This window comes from Rhagoletis zephyria, unplaced genomic scaffold (assembly GCF_001687245.7).
Source record: "Rhagoletis zephyria isolate East Lansing unplaced genomic scaffold, Rhagoletis_zephyria_1.1 Rzeph_scaffold_00749, whole genome shotgun sequence".
Lineage (NCBI taxonomy): Eukaryota > Metazoa > Arthropoda > Insecta > Diptera > Tephritidae > Rhagoletis > Rhagoletis zephyria.
In genome coordinates this window covers 131,098-154,817 of record NW_016157833.1, presented here as the reverse complement: position 1 = coordinate 154,817, position 23,720 = coordinate 131,098, and the positions used below count along the sequence as shown (strand labels likewise).

Genomic DNA, 23,720 nt, shown 5'->3' with positions numbered 1-23,720 from the left:
GTTTCTTAGCATATCTTTTTTAAGTTTTCATTTAAATACACTTTCGCATTGAAATCTTGTTCTTTATATGAAAGTGAAGATAATGCACTGTCTAAGGTAAGTGTGTCACCACTTTCGACCAAAAACAAGCTTTTTTTCGAAAAATTTAACAACTCGTGAGATTTGCTCATAAGTCCAATTTAAAAGAATTGACTGCCGGTCAGTCTAACCCACTTCCAGTCGGAATCGGAAGTCAGTAATATGATGAAAAGATTAATCATCCCCGATTTAATACTTTAAAATTTTGCTGCAGAGACTCCAACACCAACACATTTCATAAGTTGGTTCGAACTATGTGAATTTCTTGTCTATAAACCTTATTTTATTTTCCAGCGAATTAAAACGCTTAAATCATAGATACTTATAAAAAGTTTTTCTGTTTGGCTCCGTGGCTTGCACAATTGCTAAAGCGCCTTTAATTATGCGTTCTCATTTTTTGCTAGTTTGTTCTACTGTTTTCTAATAAACTACCCCACAATAATATCATCTCAAATAACTTAGTTAGCTGTATAATATAATGTTATACAAATTTTTAATTTTTCTTTAATTAATGTTAAAGAACACATATTTTTTATTTGTTTTATTTTCACGTTTATCAAAACTTAGCAGTTTAATCTAAAAATATTTATAATAATAATATTTCATAAAGCGAGGCAATTTTCTGCCTCATTTTATTCTTCCTTGGTTTTTCCACACCTTTTCACATTTAATGCCCCCTGCTCTTCGCTCTCCTAAGAAATTATTTTTCTTGTTTTTGTTTAGTTTGATTTGTAAATAAATACATAAGTAGGCCATATAGTGATATGTATTTGATAATTTTTACATAAAAACCATTATCAGAATCATATTTGTAATAATTATAACGTCTTTTGTAAACTCTTTAATGCAACGCACTTTATTCATTAGGGGTATTCTCGATCCGGTGCATACTGTCTAGCATGGTGCATAGTTAGCACAAATAGCATGATTGGATAATTTTGTTGTTGTTTCATGTGTTCAAAATGTGTTAAAACAACAACAAAATTATCGAATCATGCTTNATAATTTTGTTGTTGTTTCATGTGTTCAAAATGTGTTCAAACAACAACAAAATTATCGAATCATGCTTTTTATGCAATCTATGCACCATACTAGACAGTATGCACCGGATCGTGAATACCCCTATTGTATTTTTTTTTTTGCGTGCTGTGCTTTTGTTTCCATTGAATCCAACTACCAACAAATGCTTACATATGTATTTTACATTCATACAAATGATGCGCTACTTTTATTTACATTATTTTTTATTATTCCATAATAATTTTTCTTATTCCAAATTTTTTTTAAGTTTAAATTTTATGCACTTGTATTCAATGCATTTAAATTTATTATGCAGTTGTATTCATTTTTATTATTCAACTTTGTGTTACATTGATTTCGCATCACTGTACTTACATACCTCAGCTTATGTACAGTTGTGTATGGCTCACTTCTGCTTGAATTATTTAGTTAATATGTGCGTGCGTATTCGTTATATTTATTGTAGATACTACATATGCATGTATGTATGTATGAGTTTATAGGTTTTTGTGTGGTACGCCTTTTCATATGCTTTTCATTTCTCTGATTTGTGCTTTGTTTATGTTTTTTGTTAAAATTTTTTTGTGGNGTGCGTATTCGTTATATTTATTGTAGATACTACATATGCATGTATGTATGAGTTTATAGGTGTTTGTGTGGTACGCCTTTTCATATGCTTTTCATTTCTCTGATTTGTGCTTTGTTTATGTTTTTTGTTAAAATTTTTTTGTGGCTTTCCTTATCGATTTTACAACATTCAATTCATTGATTTAACACATTTCATTACAAATGCTTTAACACTTCAACACGTGCGCTTTGAATTTCCATGAATTATAATTATTTTCATACCGCGCTTCTCCCCTCCACATCTCTTTTCTTACATTTTTTTTTCTTTTCCAATTATGCTTGTTCCATTTTATTATCAGATGTCATAGCTGATATAATTTATGTAATATTTAATAATTTGTATGTACTTGTAGCTATTTGTTAACAACAAAGAATTCATCTATCTTTCGGTAATTTATTTTTACACTTACTAACAATTGTGTTCGTTCTATTATGCGAGAGTAGCATACTATAAATGATAAAAGCAAAAACAGTATTGCAAATTATATGATAACTGCGAAAAAATGTAAGCCTTCCGCAATTCGAAAGGAGTAAACCAAACTTTCCAATACCTTTGAGTAAAATTACCGCGCGTTGCTTTGAATACTTTTAGATAGATAGATGCTCTTTGATGTTGGGGATTTAAGTAGAGAATTGCAAACTGGATGTACCCGGCTGTAGTCTGATTCATACTTTCATGCAGACCGTTTAGCTGAGACCAATCCTAACTATCGACTACATCGTTAATAAAACTTAACGGAATCCAGAGGTCAGCTGCTACCAGCGAGCTAGTGCACAGTGCTATCCTAATTGTAGTCGATTAACATAAAAAAACACATGGAGGTCTTGGCGATCTTTATAGGCGCATCTAATATAGGATGCCGGTTCGGTTGCATTAACAAGCTAAACTCTAAGCTATTCTCTCATCTACCGATCCACGCCAGCGTCCTCCAAACGCAAAGCCACCATAAATGTCTCTCCGTCTAGGAAATGATGCAAGCATCTTTCAAGTGGAAGTTTTAGGCATCCTTGAAGCTTGTAAGTTTCTAGGACAAGGCAAAAGGTTAGCACTAGCATCACCGATCACCAAATCCCAGCTAGTTCAAAAGTGTAAAACGGAATAATGCTCAGTGTCTGCGTCAATAAGCGTTTCTATTGTCTGGGTACCCGGCTAGAGGGACATTGAAGGTCGATGAATTGGCGAAGGCAGCAGCCTACTTGAAGGAATCCGAGGCATTTGCACTGGGATGCCCCCTTGCAGTCATTCAAAGAGTTAGCATTTTCTCGGACTGGCAATGACTTGCAAAATAGTCAGAGAACTCTGACCTAACTATAAGAGGATGAATACTCTAGATCTGCAAAATATATTAAGGGTAGAGAAGTATTTAGAAGCATTTTACTTTTTATAAGCACTAGCACTTACAAAAATGTTTAGATCGTTTTGAAGTATTTTCCGAATGTGCCTTCAATTGAGACGTTTTTGGAATAAAAATTACTCTCAAGATCGCAGAATATTTCTTCTCCTTCACCACTTTCTAAGGTATAAAATTATTCGTAATTGTTTGTAGAACACAAAACATACTTAAAAAGTTTTTTTTTAAAGAAATGCTTCCAAAACTATACGCCATAAAGCGAAAACTTTGAAAATTGTGAAAAGTAGAGTTACACATGTTGAGTTATTGGCCATTTAGCTATTTTTTAAAGCACAATTTAGTTACCTACTACATATGAAGTGTACATATAAGTACTAACTGCACATAAATTTTTAAATCAGTATATCGTCACCTGAAATGCAAATAGACGTAACGAACATCTTCGCTGAAATTCAAAAAGTCGTAACTAATAAAAAATTCAAAATTCAGTTTTTGATTGATATGATGTATTTCATCGAATGACAACTCCTACATCATTTAATGAAAAAACAAAATAGAAAAAAATTTTGTCACGACTTTTTCCATTTCTTTTNATATGATGTATTTCATCGAATGACAACTCCTACATCATTTAATGAAAAAAAAAAAATAGAAAAAAATTTTGTCACGACTTTTTCCATTTCTTTGGACGATATGGTGTGCTTCAAAAGTTATGACATAATTAGTTTTTCAAACCTCTTAAAAATTAAATAAAAAATTCACTTGGTTTTTAATATTTCATTGAATTAAAACATTTATAAGTCAAATTTATTCAAAATATTGATTAAAAATTTTTCTGAGGCTCCAAATATACGTCTATGTATTATATATGTACAAAAGCAACCAGCTGATATAATTTAAAACAAAGAAAATAAAGTTAAATAACACAGAGGTTACCTGTTTTTCAGAATTGCCCATATACTTACGACCCATCGTCGACCAATTAAGCCTACAAATGACGGTGAAAACCATCTTTAATATAGCGGGGGTTTTTCAGAGGATCAAGCAAATATGAGAGTGTATAAAACAAAAAACAAAAAGTAGTTTAATTTATACACATTTCTTTAGGAAACACTAATAAGATGACGTATCATAAATAACATGGAATACACCAAATTAAAATATCATATTCTTTAATCTGCATGTACTTTAAAATAATCTTTAATTAATATACCAATAAATAATGTTTATATAATAAGATGAACGGATAATTGTAAAATCAATTCACATACATGTAAGCATGAAAAGTTAATTAATAAGTGCATATATTTTACTATCATATACTACAAATGGTTTGAGCCACAAAACCATGTATGTAAATATGATAATAAGACAATTTGTAATTTCTTAACTAAATTCCCGAAATAACCAAATCTTTATCATAACAAATTTGTAAAATATTGGCAATATATTATTACTGCCAATAAAATCAAAGAATGCTAAACTACTTAATTATGAACATTTTAGATGGGATATACTATTTTTACAAACCATATGCAGCCAGCGTATCAGCATTATAACGCAAAACTCCCCTGCAGTAAAATTTAGAGACAGTCTGTTAAAACCCTAGTTCCGCCCTATACATTTCAGAACTATCTCTGAACTAGTGTCAAACTTCTGCAGAAAGGGATGGTTGAGACTTTTGTTGCGCTCTGTTTNACAGTCTGTTAAAGCGCTAGTTCCGCCCTATACATTTCAGAACTATCTCTGAACTAGTGTCAAACTTCTGCAGAAAGGGATGGTTGAGACTTTTGTTGCGCTCTGTTGAGAAGTAAATACACAAATTCTCACTTCTCGTACAACACTACAATAGCTAAGCGGGAAGACCTCCGATTCTAACATCGTTGGTCGCGAGTTCAAATCGCGGTGGAGGCAGTTGTGGTTTTCAGATTTAATAAATTTAAATTGTTGAGTGCCGCTAAAAAATTGAAAAAATAATAACAATTAAATAATTATTTTAATTAATTAAAATTAATTTAATAAAATAAATAATTAAATAAAAAAAAATTAAATAAAATGCAATCTGTAAAAGAACAGAAAAAATTAAAAAATATCAAAAAATCGACTAATCAAAATTTGTTTCATAAAAAAACTTATTGTCGCAGATCTGTCCAAAATGGGAAGAGTTCAGAATAGAAAAAATATCCAGTAATCTAGTTTTAAATTTTTTTCTCATAAAAAACTTATTGTCCCAGAACTGTCGAAAATAGAACCGGTTCAGAACTAGTTCGAAAGTTCTGCAGAGGTGGCAATTTCCACTTCGTAGGACATTCGTAGGACAAAAGAGACAGTTGAAAGCATTGTGTTGGGATAGATCGAGAACCACTACAACCTCTTAAAGGGTTCTGCGCTAGTTCTGAACTAGACCGATTTATTACAGGGTCGCTTGAAATGTTGTAGACAATAGAACAATCACCTCCAGCCTTCACCATTGGCACAAGAAAGTTTCGCGCATGCGTGCGTTTACGCTCCTTGCAAATGCTTGTAAAAGTTCCAAAACGGTTTGGTTAGGATTTATTTATAAGGTTTGCACTTTATTTTTTAATGGTTTTCAGTTTAATAATGTGAAGCGACTGAGATGCATTCTGTTATTGAAAACTGTTCAATATTATAGTTTCTGCAGCGCAGAAGAAATAATAAAAGCAGTACTTAAATACCTCCTGTTTTTTAATTACTACTATGCAACATTTGAATGTGTTTATTAATGTCTAAATTTGGTTGAAAATTTAGCAACATTTAAAACATGCATAACTTATATTTTTAGTTTCAAGTTTTCTTCTTTTGTTTTGTATAAAAATATAAATTTTTATTGTATTTAATGTATAGCATAATTTCATATTGTTAGTGCATATATGCATGCATGTACATATGTACACACATATCAATGCATATGCATGCTTACTTACATACAATTAAATTTAGTAAACCACCCAAATGACAGCGCATTTCTTTCAAGTTTTATTTTGTATTTAATACTTTTTCATAATGTCGAAATTTGGGTTTCCATTTATATTCATAGAATTTGGCTAGACGTTTTTATACTTTGTTATTATTTAAGTTTTATTTTTATTATAAATTTTGTAGCCTGTTAATTTTTAATTTGGTTTCATTATTATACATATTTAATCTAATGTTTTCAAACTTTTTTTTAATATCATAAATAAAGAGAAAAAATACCCCTTGATCTTTAAATGTGAATATAAAAAACAGAAATCAAAGAAGGGATAAATAAAAGTAATTTTTTAACTTAAAATTTTGTTTAAACATTTTCAAAAATATCCCATTAAAACAATTTCAAGTTTTCTCACATCCCTAAGCTGTAAAAAATCACATGGATTCAACACTGTGGCAAAAACTCATTTTTCAAGGCAAGGACCAGCTGCTTAAATGATCGAAATTTCTAGAAAGCGTGGAAACCTAATTTACCTTACGCTAGAAAATCGCACTAATTTTTAATAATTTTATTTTCTGGCGGTGCTAGGCAATTTCCTCTATATGTATAAAAGTAATTGTCGAGCATATTTTATATGAGAGAAAATGCTCAACACCGTCAGCCAAAAAAAAAAATTTAATCAACGCGAATTTCTAGCGTCTTACATTTTAACATACTAAAATTTAATGGGCTATAAAACTGCGTACCTAAAATTTTTCCAAAAATGTTTAATAAAAAGTTTAACATTTTTGGGTCCAATTGTTAAAGTTTGTTGAATTTTTCTAATTTTTGTACGAAGTTCGACGAGTGGATTTATGTGGTTATAAACAATAAATATACCAAAGAGTAGTAACCAAAACTGGTGAAAAACTCACTTAACTTTAATAAAGTGTGAACCTTCATACAGAGATAAATCAGAATACTGTGATGGGGCCTTACAATAACTTGTTCACTATATCCAGAAAAGACCGTAATTCTATTCTATTTCTCTACTATCCTCATGCATTATACTTTACTTTGAGATTTTTAAAACACTGCCACACTGGCACTGACGGGTGTGCCACGGACAATAACAGGAGCCTTTTTGTAGTATCCATGGCAATCATACTTGCATTACAAGTTTTGAAAAGCAAATGAGAAGTATATTACATTATGTATTTTGTATTATATTATATTTTATTTTGTTATATTATAATATTATATTTTATTTTATTATATATTATCATATTAGATTATGGTCGCTTTATTAGGCTGAGTTAGATATAAAAATGCGACTGTCAATTGAGAGTTTACCTAACGCCTACTAGCCAATGATCATAACTATAAATTATTATTTATTGGTTTATAGATATTATATTGTATAATATACGTATATTTAACTCGTATCTAATAGAGGTTTTAGCGCATATCTGCTAATTCATTAATGGGACAGAGACTACTATTTTTTTTTTTTTAATTTTTACGTTTCATATAAAATATTTGTGTCATGAAATAAATACCTTTTATTGAAATAAAAAGCATCAGCCGGATTCTTGTTTTCTTACGAATCGAAGATTTCAAATTTTTGGTATAGAAAAGAAATGCTGAATTTCCAAAAGGCATTAAATGACAAAACTTTTATTGAAAATGTTAGGCATTAATAAATTCCTCTGCCATTGCATTCATAAAAATAGTCATTGTGTGTGTTTCGATATGGCATTTTTTAAATGGCATAAATTTTTTATCATTCTAATGCCTTGGGGAAATTCGGCATAATAGGGAAATTTCAAATTTTCGACTCGTACGAAAACAAGAAATCGACCCAATATTTTTTACCTCCTAAAAAGTCAATGAAATAATTACAAAAATATGACACTAACGACCCTCTTATGAATACCTACATAAATTTTGTTCTGTAGTTTCTTCCTTTCTAGCCTGATTTTTTTACTTTTTTTTAAATTATTTGTATACTAATGGTTCTGCAGTTGCAAGCGAACATCGCTCAGTTATAGAATATTTGTGTGTAAGTATTTGTGCTTAATATATGCTTACACACGATTGGTTTTTTCATAGCTTCCTTTTTACTAAGAAATTATAACAAACTATTAATAAAAAAATTGAAATAACTTTTTGAATTTATGGTGTTTATTTTATTTCCAAAACATATGTATTTTTATTGATAAATTATTTCATATATATTTTAATATTAATACATACATTACATTGTAATTCACTTTGTGTGTGTGCTGTGTTTCGTTTTTGNTTTATGGTGTTTATTTTATTTCCAAAACATATGTATTTTTATTGATAAATAATTTCATATATATTTTAATATTAATACATACATTACATTGTAATTCACTTTGTGTGTGTGCTGTGTTTCGTTTTTGTTTCTTTAGTAACTGACTTATGCTTACACGTCACACAAACATATGTATGTTTTTATGTTCTTAGTAAAGCAACTACTTATATTTTTAGTTTTAGCTTAAAACTACGCAATACATTTTTTAAAAGAATTTTCTCCTTTCGTTTAGAAATATTTTTATTTGATATGCATTTAATATATATTATAATTTATATTCGTTATAATTAGCTAATTTAATAATTATTCAGTATTTTGTAAGTTCAACTATCCGAATGCTACAGTTCAACGTCAAGTGTGCTTGTTTACATGCATACATATAAGTATATATGTATGTAGAATGTAGCCACACAATACAACGTTAACTTCTATATATATTTTAAATGTAGGAGAATGCATGTGTTTATGTAACNTCTTCCTTTCTAGCCTGATTTTTTTACTTTTTTTTAAATTATTTGTATACTAATGGTTCTGCAGTTGCAAGCGAACATCGCTCAGTTATAGAATATTTGTGTGTAAGTATTTGTGCTTAATATATGCTTACACACGATTGGTTTTTTCATAGCTTCCTTTTTACTAAGAAATTATAACAAACTATTAATAAAAAAATTGAAATAACTTTTTGAATTTATGGTGTTTATTTTATTTCCAAAACATATGTATTTTTATTGATAAATTATTTCATATATATTTTAATATTAATACATACATTACATTGTAATTCACTTTGTGTGTGTGCTGTGTTTCGTTTTTGTTTCTTTAGTAACTGACTTATGCTTACACGTCACACAAACATATGTATGTTTTTATGTTCTTAGTAAAGCAACTACTTATATTTTTAGTTTTAGCTTAAAACTACGCAATACATTTTTTAAAAGAATTTTCTCCTTTCGTTTAGAAATATTTTTATTTGATATGCATTTAATATATATTATAATTTATATTCGTTATAATTAGCTAATTTAATAATTATTCAGTATTTTGTAAGTTCAACTATACGAATGCTACAGGTCAACGTCAAGTGTGCTTGTTTACATACATACATATAAGTATATATGTATGTAGAATGTAGCCACACAATACAACGTTAACTTCTATATATATTTTAAATGTAGGAGAATGCATGTGTTTATGTAGTATGCATGCTTGTTTGGTATTTTAATATTCAATGGGGCATTTTTCTCAGTTCTAATTAAATAAGCCAAATATCCAGGGTTTACTTACGAGACTAGCTATGCTTGTACATACATAAATCTATGTAGTTTGATGCGCATGCATGAATGTTGTGTTGTGTGCGAGTGTGCGTGCATTGTGTGTTTGTTTTGCGCTTATTCATGTGTTCAGATACAGATATACCGTTATTGTTGCAATACGTCAGTGGCATTGTAAGCGCCGCATTTTTATTGCACTATTTTCATTATAATTTCTATTTTAATTTCTTACAATTATTTCTTACTTAAAAATGTAAAGTTTTTAGCTTAGATTTTGTTTATAGTTTTTGTTTCGGTAATAATAGTTTTTATAAGAGCCAATTTTATAAAGTTGTTGAGTACAAATTCATAGTACTAATATCATTTTTGGTTTAATCATAGCAATAATAATATTCGTAATAATAATATATTGATATGTTTTGCGTTATATAACTTCTTTACTTTTAAATAAATATATATTTATATATATATATATATATGTATATGTATGTATAAGTATTTGTCTCACTTTTTCTTTTTTTCTTTTTTCTTGTTTCTTTTATTATTTTTTTTTGTTTTGGTTGCTTACGCTGCTATATAAAAAGTTTTTGCTTAGCAATTCATTTCTCTATTTTCGTTTAATGCATAAATTTTTATAGATGTGTGTATGTATAATTTTTACCACATCAACTTATGTATGGTTTTGTTTTTTGGTTTTGTTTTGGTCTTCTTAAAAGTAATTTTTATTTTCAATTTACATAATTTCTTTTACAATTAACCACTTACACACATACAAATATGTAACTACATGTGCTCACATATAAATACATACATATTTACCATTTCGTTTTTTGTTTCTTTTATTACTTATTGAGTATGTATGGCTGTATGCACGAGTATGTGTGTGTGTGCAACTATTATTGTTTGTGCTACAAATTTGCAACATGCTTCTAATACAATTATCATATTCACGCTATTAAAATCCAATTAATTTGTCAGCCATAAGAATAGGTTACTAATTTTTATTACATTTTTTTATATTTTTTATTTAGGTTATACAGCACAGCTGGAGGAAAAGCTATATGGCATAAAGGCTAATGACTTATTTGCGCACAAGTACTATATATATATAGTTTGTGGAGAAAAATATGGGAAAGTAATCGTAAAGTGGTTGGTCTGAAGCCTAACGCAAATGCATATGCAAAAAATAACAAAACAGATTTCTTCCTGTCGTTCACTTTAAAGCGCACATTTTATTGTGGAATCGTAAAAACTATAGTAGATATGTTATTAGTTGGCTTTTTGTGCAAACAAATTCAACCCACTTGTCGCAGTAGAGTAAGGATGCGAGGCAAACGAAAGACTCAAGACACGAACGGGTTTCGCGCTTGAAATTTTTACTCAAACAATTCATCGCATTTCGCGTACATTGCGAACGCTTTCCATTTTATTTAACTGAAATTTAATGCTAAAGTCAGTTCAAAATTTTCTTTTTTACTTTATTAAATGGCCTCTACCTATCAAGGCTCTGGGGTACCAAATTTTTCAAAACTTTCTTGGCAAATTTCAAATTTTAAGTTTAATCTCATTTGTATTTTTTTTTTATTTGTTATTTCGGTATAAAATCGTTAATGTTTTGCAAATATTCGTTACTTATTTCGTCGTCGCTAAAAATGTTACGTTTTCTTCGCTTTTAAAATTTTGGTTGATTGTAAAAAACTGTGGTTCTGGATATCCAATTTAAGTTAAAGTTTTTTAACTGTTTCAAAAATTCCATTGCCTTTCCTTTGAGCTTACCAAATTAGTTTATTAATTTGGTTTGGGTTGTCAAGCGAAGGTCATCAAGGTGCTCTGCAGATTTGTGGCAAGAGCACGCGTAAAATGCTTAAAGTGTATGTGTGCGGGAGTGTAAGTGACTACTTTTGTTGTACGGGTTGAGCACACTGAACATTATACTATGCAAACTAAGTTATACGATAAATATGTCCACATACATAGACAAAAATAAGCAATTTAAATATAACACGAATTCGATAAAAGTAAATGAAAAAATTGTGGAATTTTTTTCCAACCCAAGCTGCTCAATATACATTAATAATATAATATTTTTGCTTAATACTTGCCCTAAAAAAATCAAGTTTTGCCACAACGACAAAAAAAAATTAAAAATATAGAAAAATGTATAACATCAAATCAGTTTCGTAGATAGTGTTTTGTGTCAGCCCTATACACAAATTAAAAAAAAAATAAAAATTAAAAATTCTGGATCTACTTGGCATCTACTTACAAACATATTTCTTTATTTTTCATATTTTCGTCCTTCCTTAATTCTTCGCCTACCCTTTCATTAACTACATTTCACTACGCTAGTTAAATGTTGTTTTTTTTTATATGTAAGCATTCGTGAGTGTGTGTGTTATTTTTATTAGTAATAATTATCTTATTTCTTTTTTTATTAATATCCATCATTTTAATGTGTGTTTTCTGGAATGTTTGAATACATTGGCTGCATGAAGCTTTTTGTGCGCTCCTAAATCAATTTTATGTTTTAGAAAAATATATTCAGCGACGGAATGCCCAAAACAATTGATAACGTCAGCATTATTGTAACGATACCACTTTGTTGTAGCGCTAGATCTTGTTGTTGTGCACGATGTAGTGTGGAAGCTGAGGATGCTTTGACTTCACATTGCGCTGCAAAAGAAAAGAAAGGCGCACTCATTAGTTTACATAAAATTTTTCTACAGTGAAATTGTGGGGAACGCGTACACACATGCATATGTGCATGTATAGTTCAATGAATATGGTATGGCATATGAAATAGCATTAAACTAAATATAAAAATGTCTTTAATAGAAATTGTTGGCCATCTGAAAAACCTATAACGAAATCAGCTGAAGTGCTTCAACATATTTTCGCTGTAATAATATTTCTAGTTACAAGTTGACACAATGATATTTGCGATTTTTGATTATAACTCGAGAAAATCTTTTGAAAATAATTTTAATATTTAACTAAGTAACTATCAAAGTCCTGTTTTCTACCATACAAAAATGGAAAACTATTAAAACAAAAACTTCTAATCTCTTACTAGCAGAATATCTGACGTGACGTCGTTTGGCTTAAATATATGAGATTTAGGCAAAGAACATTTAAATGGACCACATGCTTCTCTATACATTTCGTTTAATTTTGGAGTACTACATGACCCTTGGGGATTACATCTTTGTATTTTGTTTACCTTCCTCGGGAAAGGGTTAAAGTATACCATCAAATTCTTTTCATCAATGCATCGTTTTAGAATAAAAATATAAAAAAATCGGTTCAGTATTTGTTGAGCTTAGTCTTGACAAATATTCCCCCTATAATCAATTTTATATATAACTAGAAAATACCCAGCGTGGTCAATTTAATTGAATACAATTTTTTTCTTAGAGGTGGCAACGCCCCTTAAAAATATTTTCGTCAGTAATCTTTCCTAAACCTCTTCAGTTTGATATCCATGTCAATTTACTTCAACTGCAATTTTCAAACAGGTGGCAACTCTAAATATTTTCTTTCCATATTTATAGTTAGAACTCTTGCAATATATCGGTGAAAACTGCATTAAACTCCATGCATTAGTTTTCGGGTGATGCGCGTACAAACATCAGATAGACGAAAATTCTAAAAATTTTTGATTTGGCTTTAATTTATTTTATTATATGTAAATATTTTTAATTTTTATTATGAATTTATGTATATTCAGTCAGTTCAGTAATATTTTTAAGAAAACCATTACGTTTTGACGATTTTCTTTATTTGAATTTAAAATACAAATTTTTGGTTAAATAAAAAAATTATTAATTTATTTTCTGAACAAGATTTTTATAGAAATGTGAATAATTGAATACCCTTCCCATGGTATTTTTTATCAACCCACTTACATCAAAAATATATGAATAGGTTATATTAAAAAAAAATAAAAATACGCAAGTAAGTTGCGATCAGATTTTTGTTAAATTTTTGGCACGGCTTTTCCTGCAGAGAGCCGACTACTTAAAAGAAATGAGGTTGTTCACACTTGCCTGGTTATTAGGTTATCAGGTTAAAAATTATTTTTATTTAGTGTATTTTATTTTGTTGTAAACTGAATAAAAAATATAACCACATAGCCTGATAAACAGGCAAGCGTGAACAAACTCAATGTTTTTCAGCAATCGTGGAACGAAATACTACAACATCTTTTAATGCTGCCAAATGAAAATTGGTAAGGATATAAGGCACTGCGTTATTAAAGTTTTAACAGCAGTAGTCACTATCGACATCTGACTACTTGTTTTCTACTAGAGCGAATATTTTTACGCAAGAAACGAAGGCTAATTAAATATGCGTTTAAAACAATAAAATTTGCATTATAGTATTATTTCAAGACCAAGAACTCTGTGCATATGTATATGGTCCTTTCTATATTAATGGAGATATGTATTTAAAAAAATTAAATATCAAATTAAACAATCAAAATATCAAATTAAAGGTAATAAAATATGACATGTTTCACTTACAATTAATTTTTCATTAAAGTTACAAGTTTTCTAAATACTTACAAAGATTTAAAAGGAAATGTTTTTTCCAAAATGGGAAAATTTTTAATCTATACATGGTGCAAAACATATATGGCGCGACGTTCTTTATGGGGTTTGTTTAAAAGTTTAGATGATTCCAAGTCGCATAAAGCTATTCGTCGATATATTAGCAAAACCGCCCATCGAAAAAACATCAACGTATTGCTTCTCACAAAGTGTGTTTCCACTACTATTTTGTTTATTCTTTAACAAATAAAAATAATAAATAATAAACCATTATGTAGTTCCTTGTGTACCGTTATTTTGTACATGTTCCAATCACCCACCCATGACCCACCTCCAAATAAAAGTCAAAAAATATAATATAATAATATAATACAAGTGCAAAAGTATAGGAATCCCTTTAATTTTTTCATGATCCCATGATCGGAACTAAACCAGATTAGTATATCATCGGCCTTAATTATCGAAAACGGTTCGCGTGGTCTAAAGTTATGTGGTAACATACCATACAAAAGGTGTGATCAAAACTAAATATCGTTCCCGTAGGTTTTTTCCCAAAATCCCAAACCGAAATGAGAAAAAAAGCCTACGGGAGTGTTTCCATAATAAAGAAAGTGAAAATAAAAGAACGCTTTCAACGGGTATGATATAAGAACAAAACCCTGGGGAACGTTCCGAGACAGAACAAAATGCGAACAATACTTTCCGTAACACTTCTAAGGGTCAAAACATAGTGGAGCGGCGAGCAAAGCGAAGAGGTAGCATCGAGCATAGCTTAAATTACAAACGTGTATATACGCTTTGCTCTTCACTATGCGTTTTCCCATTGAAACATATGCGCTTGAAATCGACGCTTTGCTCGATGCTCTTTGGTCGCCGCTCCACTATGCTCTTACCCTAAGAGAACAAACTGCCAACAAAAGTGTCAAAGAAGTTTTCGTGCACAGAAAATTAAAAATTTTTCCATAGATGGATGGTTCATCCTAATGATATATGTACGATCTGAAACAATTTTTCATGCCAACCGAAAACGCCTCTTGCATCCTTAACTTTAAGTCCTCGGTACTTTTCTTCTCGTTTTGTTATCTAGCAGAACAAGGGTTGTAAATGACAATGAGACTATCGATGTTTAAAGAATCGATGTTTCTAAAATTCGAGAAAACCCATGTTAATACAATTAGTGGATACAATTTATTAATTTTATTCCCCTACTATTTTTTCATTTGTTTTCAGTATTTTATCATATATTTTAGTATAAAATCGTCGGCCCCTCGGCAACACTGAAGTTTACAAGGTCGTTTGCGCATCGAATTTGCCTCGCAATTTCACGAGGGGCTTTTAAATAGAGCTCCATACAAATTTTGACAGTTTTTTTACGAGCCTCGGAAATTTACGAGCTTTTCGAGGTTGGCGAGGCTTTTACGAGTTTAAGGGAAGCCCCCCAATATGTAGTGGTTTTATATTTTGGAACGAGGTGGAATTTTAGTTCAGCGCTGCATACGAGGTTCAGTAGTTTTAAGGCAATTAAACTATTTCTTACTTATATAAATATATGTACATTTATTAATTGGAATTTACGAATTTATTAAAGAAAGTACTTATTTATAAAACGCTCGATCAAAATTTTACAGCGCACACAAAATGAAGTGGTGAAAAATTAGTAAGGAAACATTTCGAAAGAAAAAAAATGTTTTCGCCGAACCTAATGGTGATTTCGTTTCTATCAAAAAATGTTGCCTTTTGATTCCATCTTTCTTTTTTCGTATTCAGTTCTAAAACAAAGACAAAGGGTGAGAAAATGTTGTGCTCGTTTCTTAAAATGCCACACTCTTATCAGGCAAAAAAGGCACATTCTCAGACCTTTGAAGATTTGTTAGGGGTGGTAGTTGCCCTTAAAATCAGATGGTTGCTTAAAACGACAATATTATGAATTGCGTGAGCTAGACACGGACAAGAAGGCAAAAATATGCCCTTTTACGGGGTTGAGAGTAACCTCTAACACACTTTACACCGAGGAAAGGAAACATTTTTTGGAGGAAACGAAATCACAATAAGAGTCCCCTTTTTACATTTTTCGGTGACACCTACATCCGGCAATAAACTTTTTTAAATAGTTCTACTGGAATAATCGACATACTTATTTAACAAATGTTTCGTAATTTTTGGCTTTCATTCACTGATATTAGGGTGGTAGGTTAGAGTAATAAGAACTGAGATTCAGTGGGTAAGTACAACAACAAAAAACAATGTTCTCGAGACATAAACATCAATATATCATATGTGATTTTAAATTATAATAGGCTTTTACGATCTTGTATCCTTTAGTGCAAACTTATTACAACCAGATGGCACCGAAGTAGAATTAACAATTTATATTAAATATGTTAAAGTAGATATTTGTAAAAATAAACGACCAGCCCCTGAGATGCTAATGAGTTTAGCGAAACGACGGGCAATAATAATGGAATAACTTTGTTTTATTTGCACCAAAAGATACAAGGTCGGAAAAGCCTATTATACTTTAAAATCACATAAATAAGAAACGATCTGAACCCCAAAAAACAAGTATATCATACTTTAAGATCCAACTGTACATAAATACCGAAAATTTGACGAAAAATGTAAAACGACGAAAAAATAATTTATCGAAATTGCTTGGTAAAATTAACTTCGATTTGAAGGTGTGCGATGAACTTTTCTTTCTGGTAAGGTCTAATGTATGTACATCAACAGATGTCACTGAACAATATTTAAAAATAAAAAGTTGCAGTTATAATGTCAATTCCCCCATTCTGTTTGTTTCAGCTTAATAGTTCTTTTTAGATACATTAGATGTTGTCGATGCGATGATTTGAAGTGATTTCAACAACTTATAGTACTTATACTACATATGTACATATTCACATTGCAGATGTCTCATTTAGTTGCGATGAACCTGGTAGACCGGCCTAAAGCCAAGATTTTTATACCCGAGCGCACTTGTGCACAAGCCGTGACTGATCTGTTCGTCTGTCCGTCTGTGCACACGACTAAAAATTTAGATATCTTAACGAAACATGGTATGTGTACTTCTATTGAGCGTAAGACGGATGGTATTGAAAATTGGCAAAATCGGATTATGTAGAACCACGCCTACATGCGGTAATTGGCGGAAATACAAAAACTGTGATATTTTAAGTAACCAACAAAATTGACATTTATAATGGCCTCTTGGCGGGAAAATAAGAATACTACACATTTTTGAAAAATGGGCGTAGTCACGCCTACTTATGATTACATGTGAATATCTCGGTACCCGCGTCACCAATGTCCTCCACACTGGGCACAGTTGTTGGTATTGCTAAAACATACCAAACGGCTGCAAATTTTTAAAATCGGACAATAACCACGCCTACATCCCATATAAAGGTAATTTAGAGAAATACGAATTCTTTGATAAATCAGTAACTACTGAAGCTAATTTATTCAAAATTAATATTTTTGCAATAACTTTTTAGAAAGAAATAAATATGTTTATGATAAATTTTTGGAAAATGAGCGCGACGCCCCCCACTTATGAGCACATATATGTACATATGTATCTCGGTAGCTGTTCTAGCAACTTGTATCAAACGCGGTATAACTATTTTACTTGGCAAGACGTTGAAAATGTTTAAAATTGGACTAAAATTACGAACACTTTTCACATAACGGTAAATTTCGAAAATACGGAAACTTCGATATTTCAAAATTATAAGACGCTAATTTACTCAAGCCAATAGTCACAACAATCTCTTAAAAGCTAAGACTTCCCATATAAAATACAAGTAAACTTCGAGTTTTTTTCTTAAAAAGTCTACAGTTAAGAGGCATTTCATGGTATAATCTTGGTCAATGATGCGTTTTCTTCAGAATTGAATACTCTACAAAAGTGTTCATTGCGGCGTAACTCTAACTCCCACCAGCGAGTTTTTGCGGGTCACCAAACCTAATATTTTAATTAATTTCCCGTTCGCAAATAACAAGGCTACAGTAAAATTGCGAATAACAAACTTGTAGGCCATTAAATTTTATACAAAAAAGTTCTGGTAACTACACCAAATCACTAACATCGATATATCTTGAGATATTTGGCTTTAAGGAAATTTTCATTGATTTGAGCTAAATTGTAGAAATTGTTGATCAACTTCAAAGACCTGGAAAGCATACCTCCCGTTTCAAAACCTTTGAATCCCTGATCCAGAAACCGTGATTTTTTCGAGTTCTTGTCTGGGCTCGAGCATAATCTTGCAGCAAAATGTAATATTTGTCGCCATTTTCACTTAATAATGGCATAGAACTCCTCAGCAAGACTGCCATATTGCCTTCCTTGTTTATTTTGAAGCATAAAATCATGCCCTTCTCAAACAGTTATGCATTTTTCTTATAGCCAGTAACATTGCACTATTTTATTCTTTGAACGTTCATTTGGTTAACAAAAGAAATGCAGATGGATCATAGTTAAGACGCGATTTCAACAGAACGAACTTCCAAAAAATTACAATAAGTCGTTGTCATGATAAAGAAATCTTTTCATCGTAGGCCAGTAATGTTATTAGCGTGACTATTTATTTACATACATCATTTTTTTTTATTTACGTACAACATAAAAATAGGCTCCGTTTAACCCTCTAGTAGGCTGAACCGCCTCCAGATGGTCGTTAACTAAACACCTTTTTAGTGCACCTATAATAATTTTTTTCTATATTCGTAAGGCACGATCTTTAGACAAAAATCGTACCCTTACGGTGAAGTAAATTTGAATCCGTTATGTCAATCCGTTTTATTTTAATCGGCAGTTGAATTACAGATTGTGAAAGACACGGGTAAAATTAATTATTTCTTGCTATTTAGTAATTTCGTAATTAAAGAAATTTTTTCTTTTGAAAAATTTTTTGATATAAAAAAATTCGGTAGATTTCGTAGTTAAAAGCACCGTATTTTGATATAAGTTTTATAATTATGTCGCCATTTGAAATGGAGAAAATTGCTTTCGAACACAGACCGTCTACAGACCGGCTTGCCGACATATAAAACCCCAGTTTTGCATTTTTGACCGTCTGCAGACGGGGGATTGCCGGTTCGTAGGTCAACATTGTGTAAGAGAAAGCTGAAAATATGTGTAAGTATATCGGCGAGCCCGTCGGCGACGGTCTTGGTTTTTCTCCCCTGTAGGAAAAAGTTACTGTCACAGATCGAAATGGACATCAGTTTTGGTTTTCTCGTGCTAAAATCACCCATTCCTGAATTTTTCAACTCATAAAAAAATTGGCCTACTAGAGGGGTAACTCCTGCACGCTCTATTTTTATTTTATTTTAAAACAACCATTATATTCGTACCGATTTTAAAAGCTGAACATGTTTAAAAATGTTTTAAAATAGACATTTAAAATGATGTACAACAATATATTGTTAGGCTTAGCTTGTGGGGAGTTTTCATCGATTAAACTTTAATAAGGACCTATTTTTCTTAATTTAATTTCAAATTTGGTTGAGATCGGTCAAGTAGTTTTTCAGGTACGTATATGATATACTTACGTATATGATGAACTTTGTACTAATGACCTCAAGTTTTAAAGATGAAAAAATTAAGAAAAATAGGGCTTTATTAAAGTTTAACCCATACAAACTCCCTACAAGCTAAGCCCAACAATATATTACTATACATGATTTCAATCAGATGAAAGATTGATAGGAGCTGTTAATAAAGAAGTGCATCAAGTACGAACATAACGGTTGTTTTTAAAATAAAAAGAAAATGGAGGGTTCAGGAACTATTCGGAACCTATTTTTATGTTGTACTCGACTATAGCTACAACCAACAGTAGGTTTTATTTCGGGTGTATTTCATGACTTTTTTGTAGCACAGCGTAATTAATCGCGAAATATATATATATATATATATATATATATATATATATGAGTACAACGTATTGGCAAAAGAAACACATTCTCAAAGGAGCGGGAAAAACACCACAAATCACTTATGCAGAAATAATGCAACGAAATCATGATATCGTAAAAAATACTTTTCCACAACCAATCATATTTCGTCAATACTCTTATCGTATACAAGCAATTTTCGCTAATAGCCGAAGGAATGAAGCATTAATAACACTGTACCGCAATTGCAGTTTTTTCTAGGGAATTTATGGATTTCAATTTTTCTGAAAGTCTATATTGTATCTAATATATCGAAAAGTAATTTCTCAGTTGTTGTTTTGTTTTTTTTTCAGTTGGAATTTGGTTGTCGCAGAGCAGCTTTTAAAACAATAAATGGTAATATTTAAACATTCAAACAGCCTTTTTGGTTGTTTTGGGGTCCGAGGAATCCGAGTTATTTGATTTAGATAAATTTTAACTATTTTAATTTGAAAACCTGGAAATCCATATATGTATGTATGTAGAATCCAGACTTTCAGAAATACTTATTTTCACCAATTCCCCAAGACGTCTGCCGAACAGTGCAAAGAAAATAACATCCCAAAAACAGAGGCAGTGATAAACAATACAACATTAATAGCTTGTATATATGTAAAACAAAAGAGAAAACAAAATGAAGCATGTGAAACATGTACGAATTTCTGATGTAAATATGTAAAGTTTGAAATTTTAATTTATTTTTTTGGCTTTTCACTTCAGCGTTCATTACTTACCTATCGATCCCCGCAAGAAAAGCCAACATCAAAGAGAAAGCCTGATAGTTTTGCATTTTTGTTTTTACTTTACATTTTTGACAGTAGGTTTTTAATTTTATTTTTTTTTTTTCAATATGCAAACATACTTATTTAAAAGTTATCATATTTTAATTATCAACACTTTACAATTAAGCTGAATTTCACAAAAACCGCAAACTATGTTACATACATACGATCACAAAATGCAAGTAGCAATTTAAAAGTTAATAAATACATACATAAATACATATGCCAGTACTCAAGAAGATACAATTGGATTAGAATATTTAAATATACATTACATATGTATATTCGACTGGTTCAAAAGGATCGATTTTTATTTTTTAAATCCACTGTGAAGTACTTTCGGATCTTTGAAAGAAGGCGCATATCAAAAGCGCAGCTCTTAATATTAAAATTTAGAGGTTGTCTATCCCGTCCTTCTATTTTCCATATATATAAACGATTTATGAAATTTCAAAATTTAAACAATTTTTCACGGTGTTATCTATATGGAAAACAGAAATTCGCTATGGGCGACCGATTTTTTTTTAACCAGTCTAATGTACATAAACAAATACGTACTTATGTATGTATGTGTATTAGGGCGGGTCAATTTGTATGGAAGATTTTTTCGACTATAGGCGTATAGCATAGGAGGATTCTACGTGTAATTCTAAGCAAATTTGCCAAAGAAACCATGGGTCTAAAATCAATAATCAGAAATAAAAAGAGTGGGAAAATATCTTTCCACTAGTACCGCATAATTCCAAATTGTTTGAAAAAAGTTAAAAACAGCATTTTTGATGCTCATTATTACGATTCCGTTGGAAAAATTTTTGAATATTTGTATGCAGATTTTTTAAGCTCAAACGTCAAACTTGTCATCTGAGGGGATTTTTTTTTCAAAAAGTTATTTAAGAGACTATTTTTATGCATAAAAAACTCACTGTTTAGAGGTATTTTCAAATCGATCCAGCTCACTTAAATCCTAATATTTTTCCGAAATATTTTGGTGGATGTCTTCAAATATAATAAGTTTTGTATTCCCGGCAAAAAAAAACCGCAATTTTTTTGGTGATGCAGTCTAATGTACATGCCTACGTACATACCTGCATGCAGTTTGTATCGAATTTTAGTTGTATGAAAAAATTTTTCAAAGGTTAAGTAAAATATATATATATATATATTTTTCTTTAACACGTAAAAAAAATTTTAAATTTTCATTGCTGCGTCCTATGGCGAATATTTTAGGAAAAGATTCCTACCTTATTATTTGCGAAATTACATGCTCGATTATTCAATGAATAGTTTGTTTAAATATCGGACTTTTTAGAGTTTATGTAATATAGCTTCTGTAGTATGCGTAAATTTACTACGAAAGTGTGTAATACGCATCTGCTGTTTGAATTCACCCGTAGAATTGTGTAAAGCCGCTAACAAAAATAATTTTTACACACGAACATATGTAAACGAAAAAAATATGTAAATATTCATCGTGTAAATTCACCAAAAAATTTTTAAAATATATTCGATTTATAATCACATTTCTTAACATATTCTTTAGAGTGTAAGTCCAGAAATAGACTCCTCATACCAAAAACCTCTTACAGCATGCTTTTATAGAAAATTTAAGCACTTCTTTACGGCACTACAACAAAATGCTAAGTAAAAGAAACCAGTGTTCGAAATTTGGCAAACTCCAAATTGATTTTAGACCCATAGTTTCTTTGGAAAAATTGCTTAGAATTACACGTAGAGTCCTCCTATGCTATACGCCTATAGTCACAAAAAATTTACCCTCCCTAATGTGTATACAAAAACCAAAATGAAAACTTATTAAAAAATGGCAAGTTATTACAATATTAACAAAAAACTCAATTGAATAGCTGTTACAACGATCACAATTATTTAAATGCAATAGCAGTTACATTTTTGAATTCGCGAGTGGAGCAGTAAATGTGCGGACGTACATATTATACAGCTAATATTATAAACATATACATACATATGGTCATGGCAAGCGGTCAAATAGGCCGACACGTTGTTATTATAAAGACAACCGCAAAGCAGATTGCGAAATCGTGAATTGATTGGAACTTGAGACGAAAGCTAATATTTTTCAACTTAATATTACATATACATTCAGTGCACGAGTTTGCGAATCGTTTGCGGGAGTAGTTTTTTGGAGGCGTCTCTGCAGACTTTGAACTAGATTCATGTCCTTACGCTAATACAATTTGAATGCATATCGCCCAATAGAATGCGTAGTTTGAAAATTGCAAATATTAACTTCAATATCCGAACGTTCTTGCTTTGTCGAAGATTTTTTTTTTTGAATATATGTACATTAGACTGCATCGCTCCCCATACAAAGAAAAATCGGTACTATTTTCCCATTCGAATTATAAAATCTATTATATTTTAAGACGTCCACCAAAATATTTCCGAAAAATATTAAGACTTAAGTGAGCTGGACCGATTTGAAAATTCCTCCAAAAATGGAGTTTTCATGAATAAAAATAGTTTCTTAAAGATTTTTTTTTTTTTGAAAAAATTCCCTCAAATGACAAAATGGTTTAAGCTTGAAAAATGTGCATGAAAATATTAAAAAAAAAATTTAAAAAAAAATGTAAACGGAATCGTAATGATGAGATTTTTGATGCTGTTTTTTAACTTTTTTGAAAGATGGTATAAGAAAAACTTGCATAACTGAACCTAAGCTCTTCCGATTTAGACTTATGAGGTGTAATTGGAAAGGTATTTTCTCACCCTTTTTATTTCTTTGATAATAAACTCATTAAAAGGATGAAAGAGAAAGGTAGGATGAACGAACTTCATTCAAAGTTGAATTAAGATGTGTTGGTATTTGAAAAAA

General features: G+C 30.5%; 1 protein-coding gene across 1 annotated transcript in view; it reads right to left on the bottom strand.

Moving 5' to 3' along the window:
* Positions 1-10,626: 10,626 nt before the first annotated feature.
* The window catches only part of Ace (Acetylcholine esterase), an 89,041-nt gene continuing 75,947 nt past the window's right edge, over positions 10,627-23,720 (bottom strand). Inside the window, exon 9 of the mRNA XM_017613991.1 lies at positions 10,627-12,273. Coding sequence (XP_017469480.1) covers positions 12,128-12,273 — 146 coding nt within the window. The 3' untranslated portion in view covers positions 10,627-12,127. The remainder of the gene's footprint in view (positions 12,274-23,720) is intronic.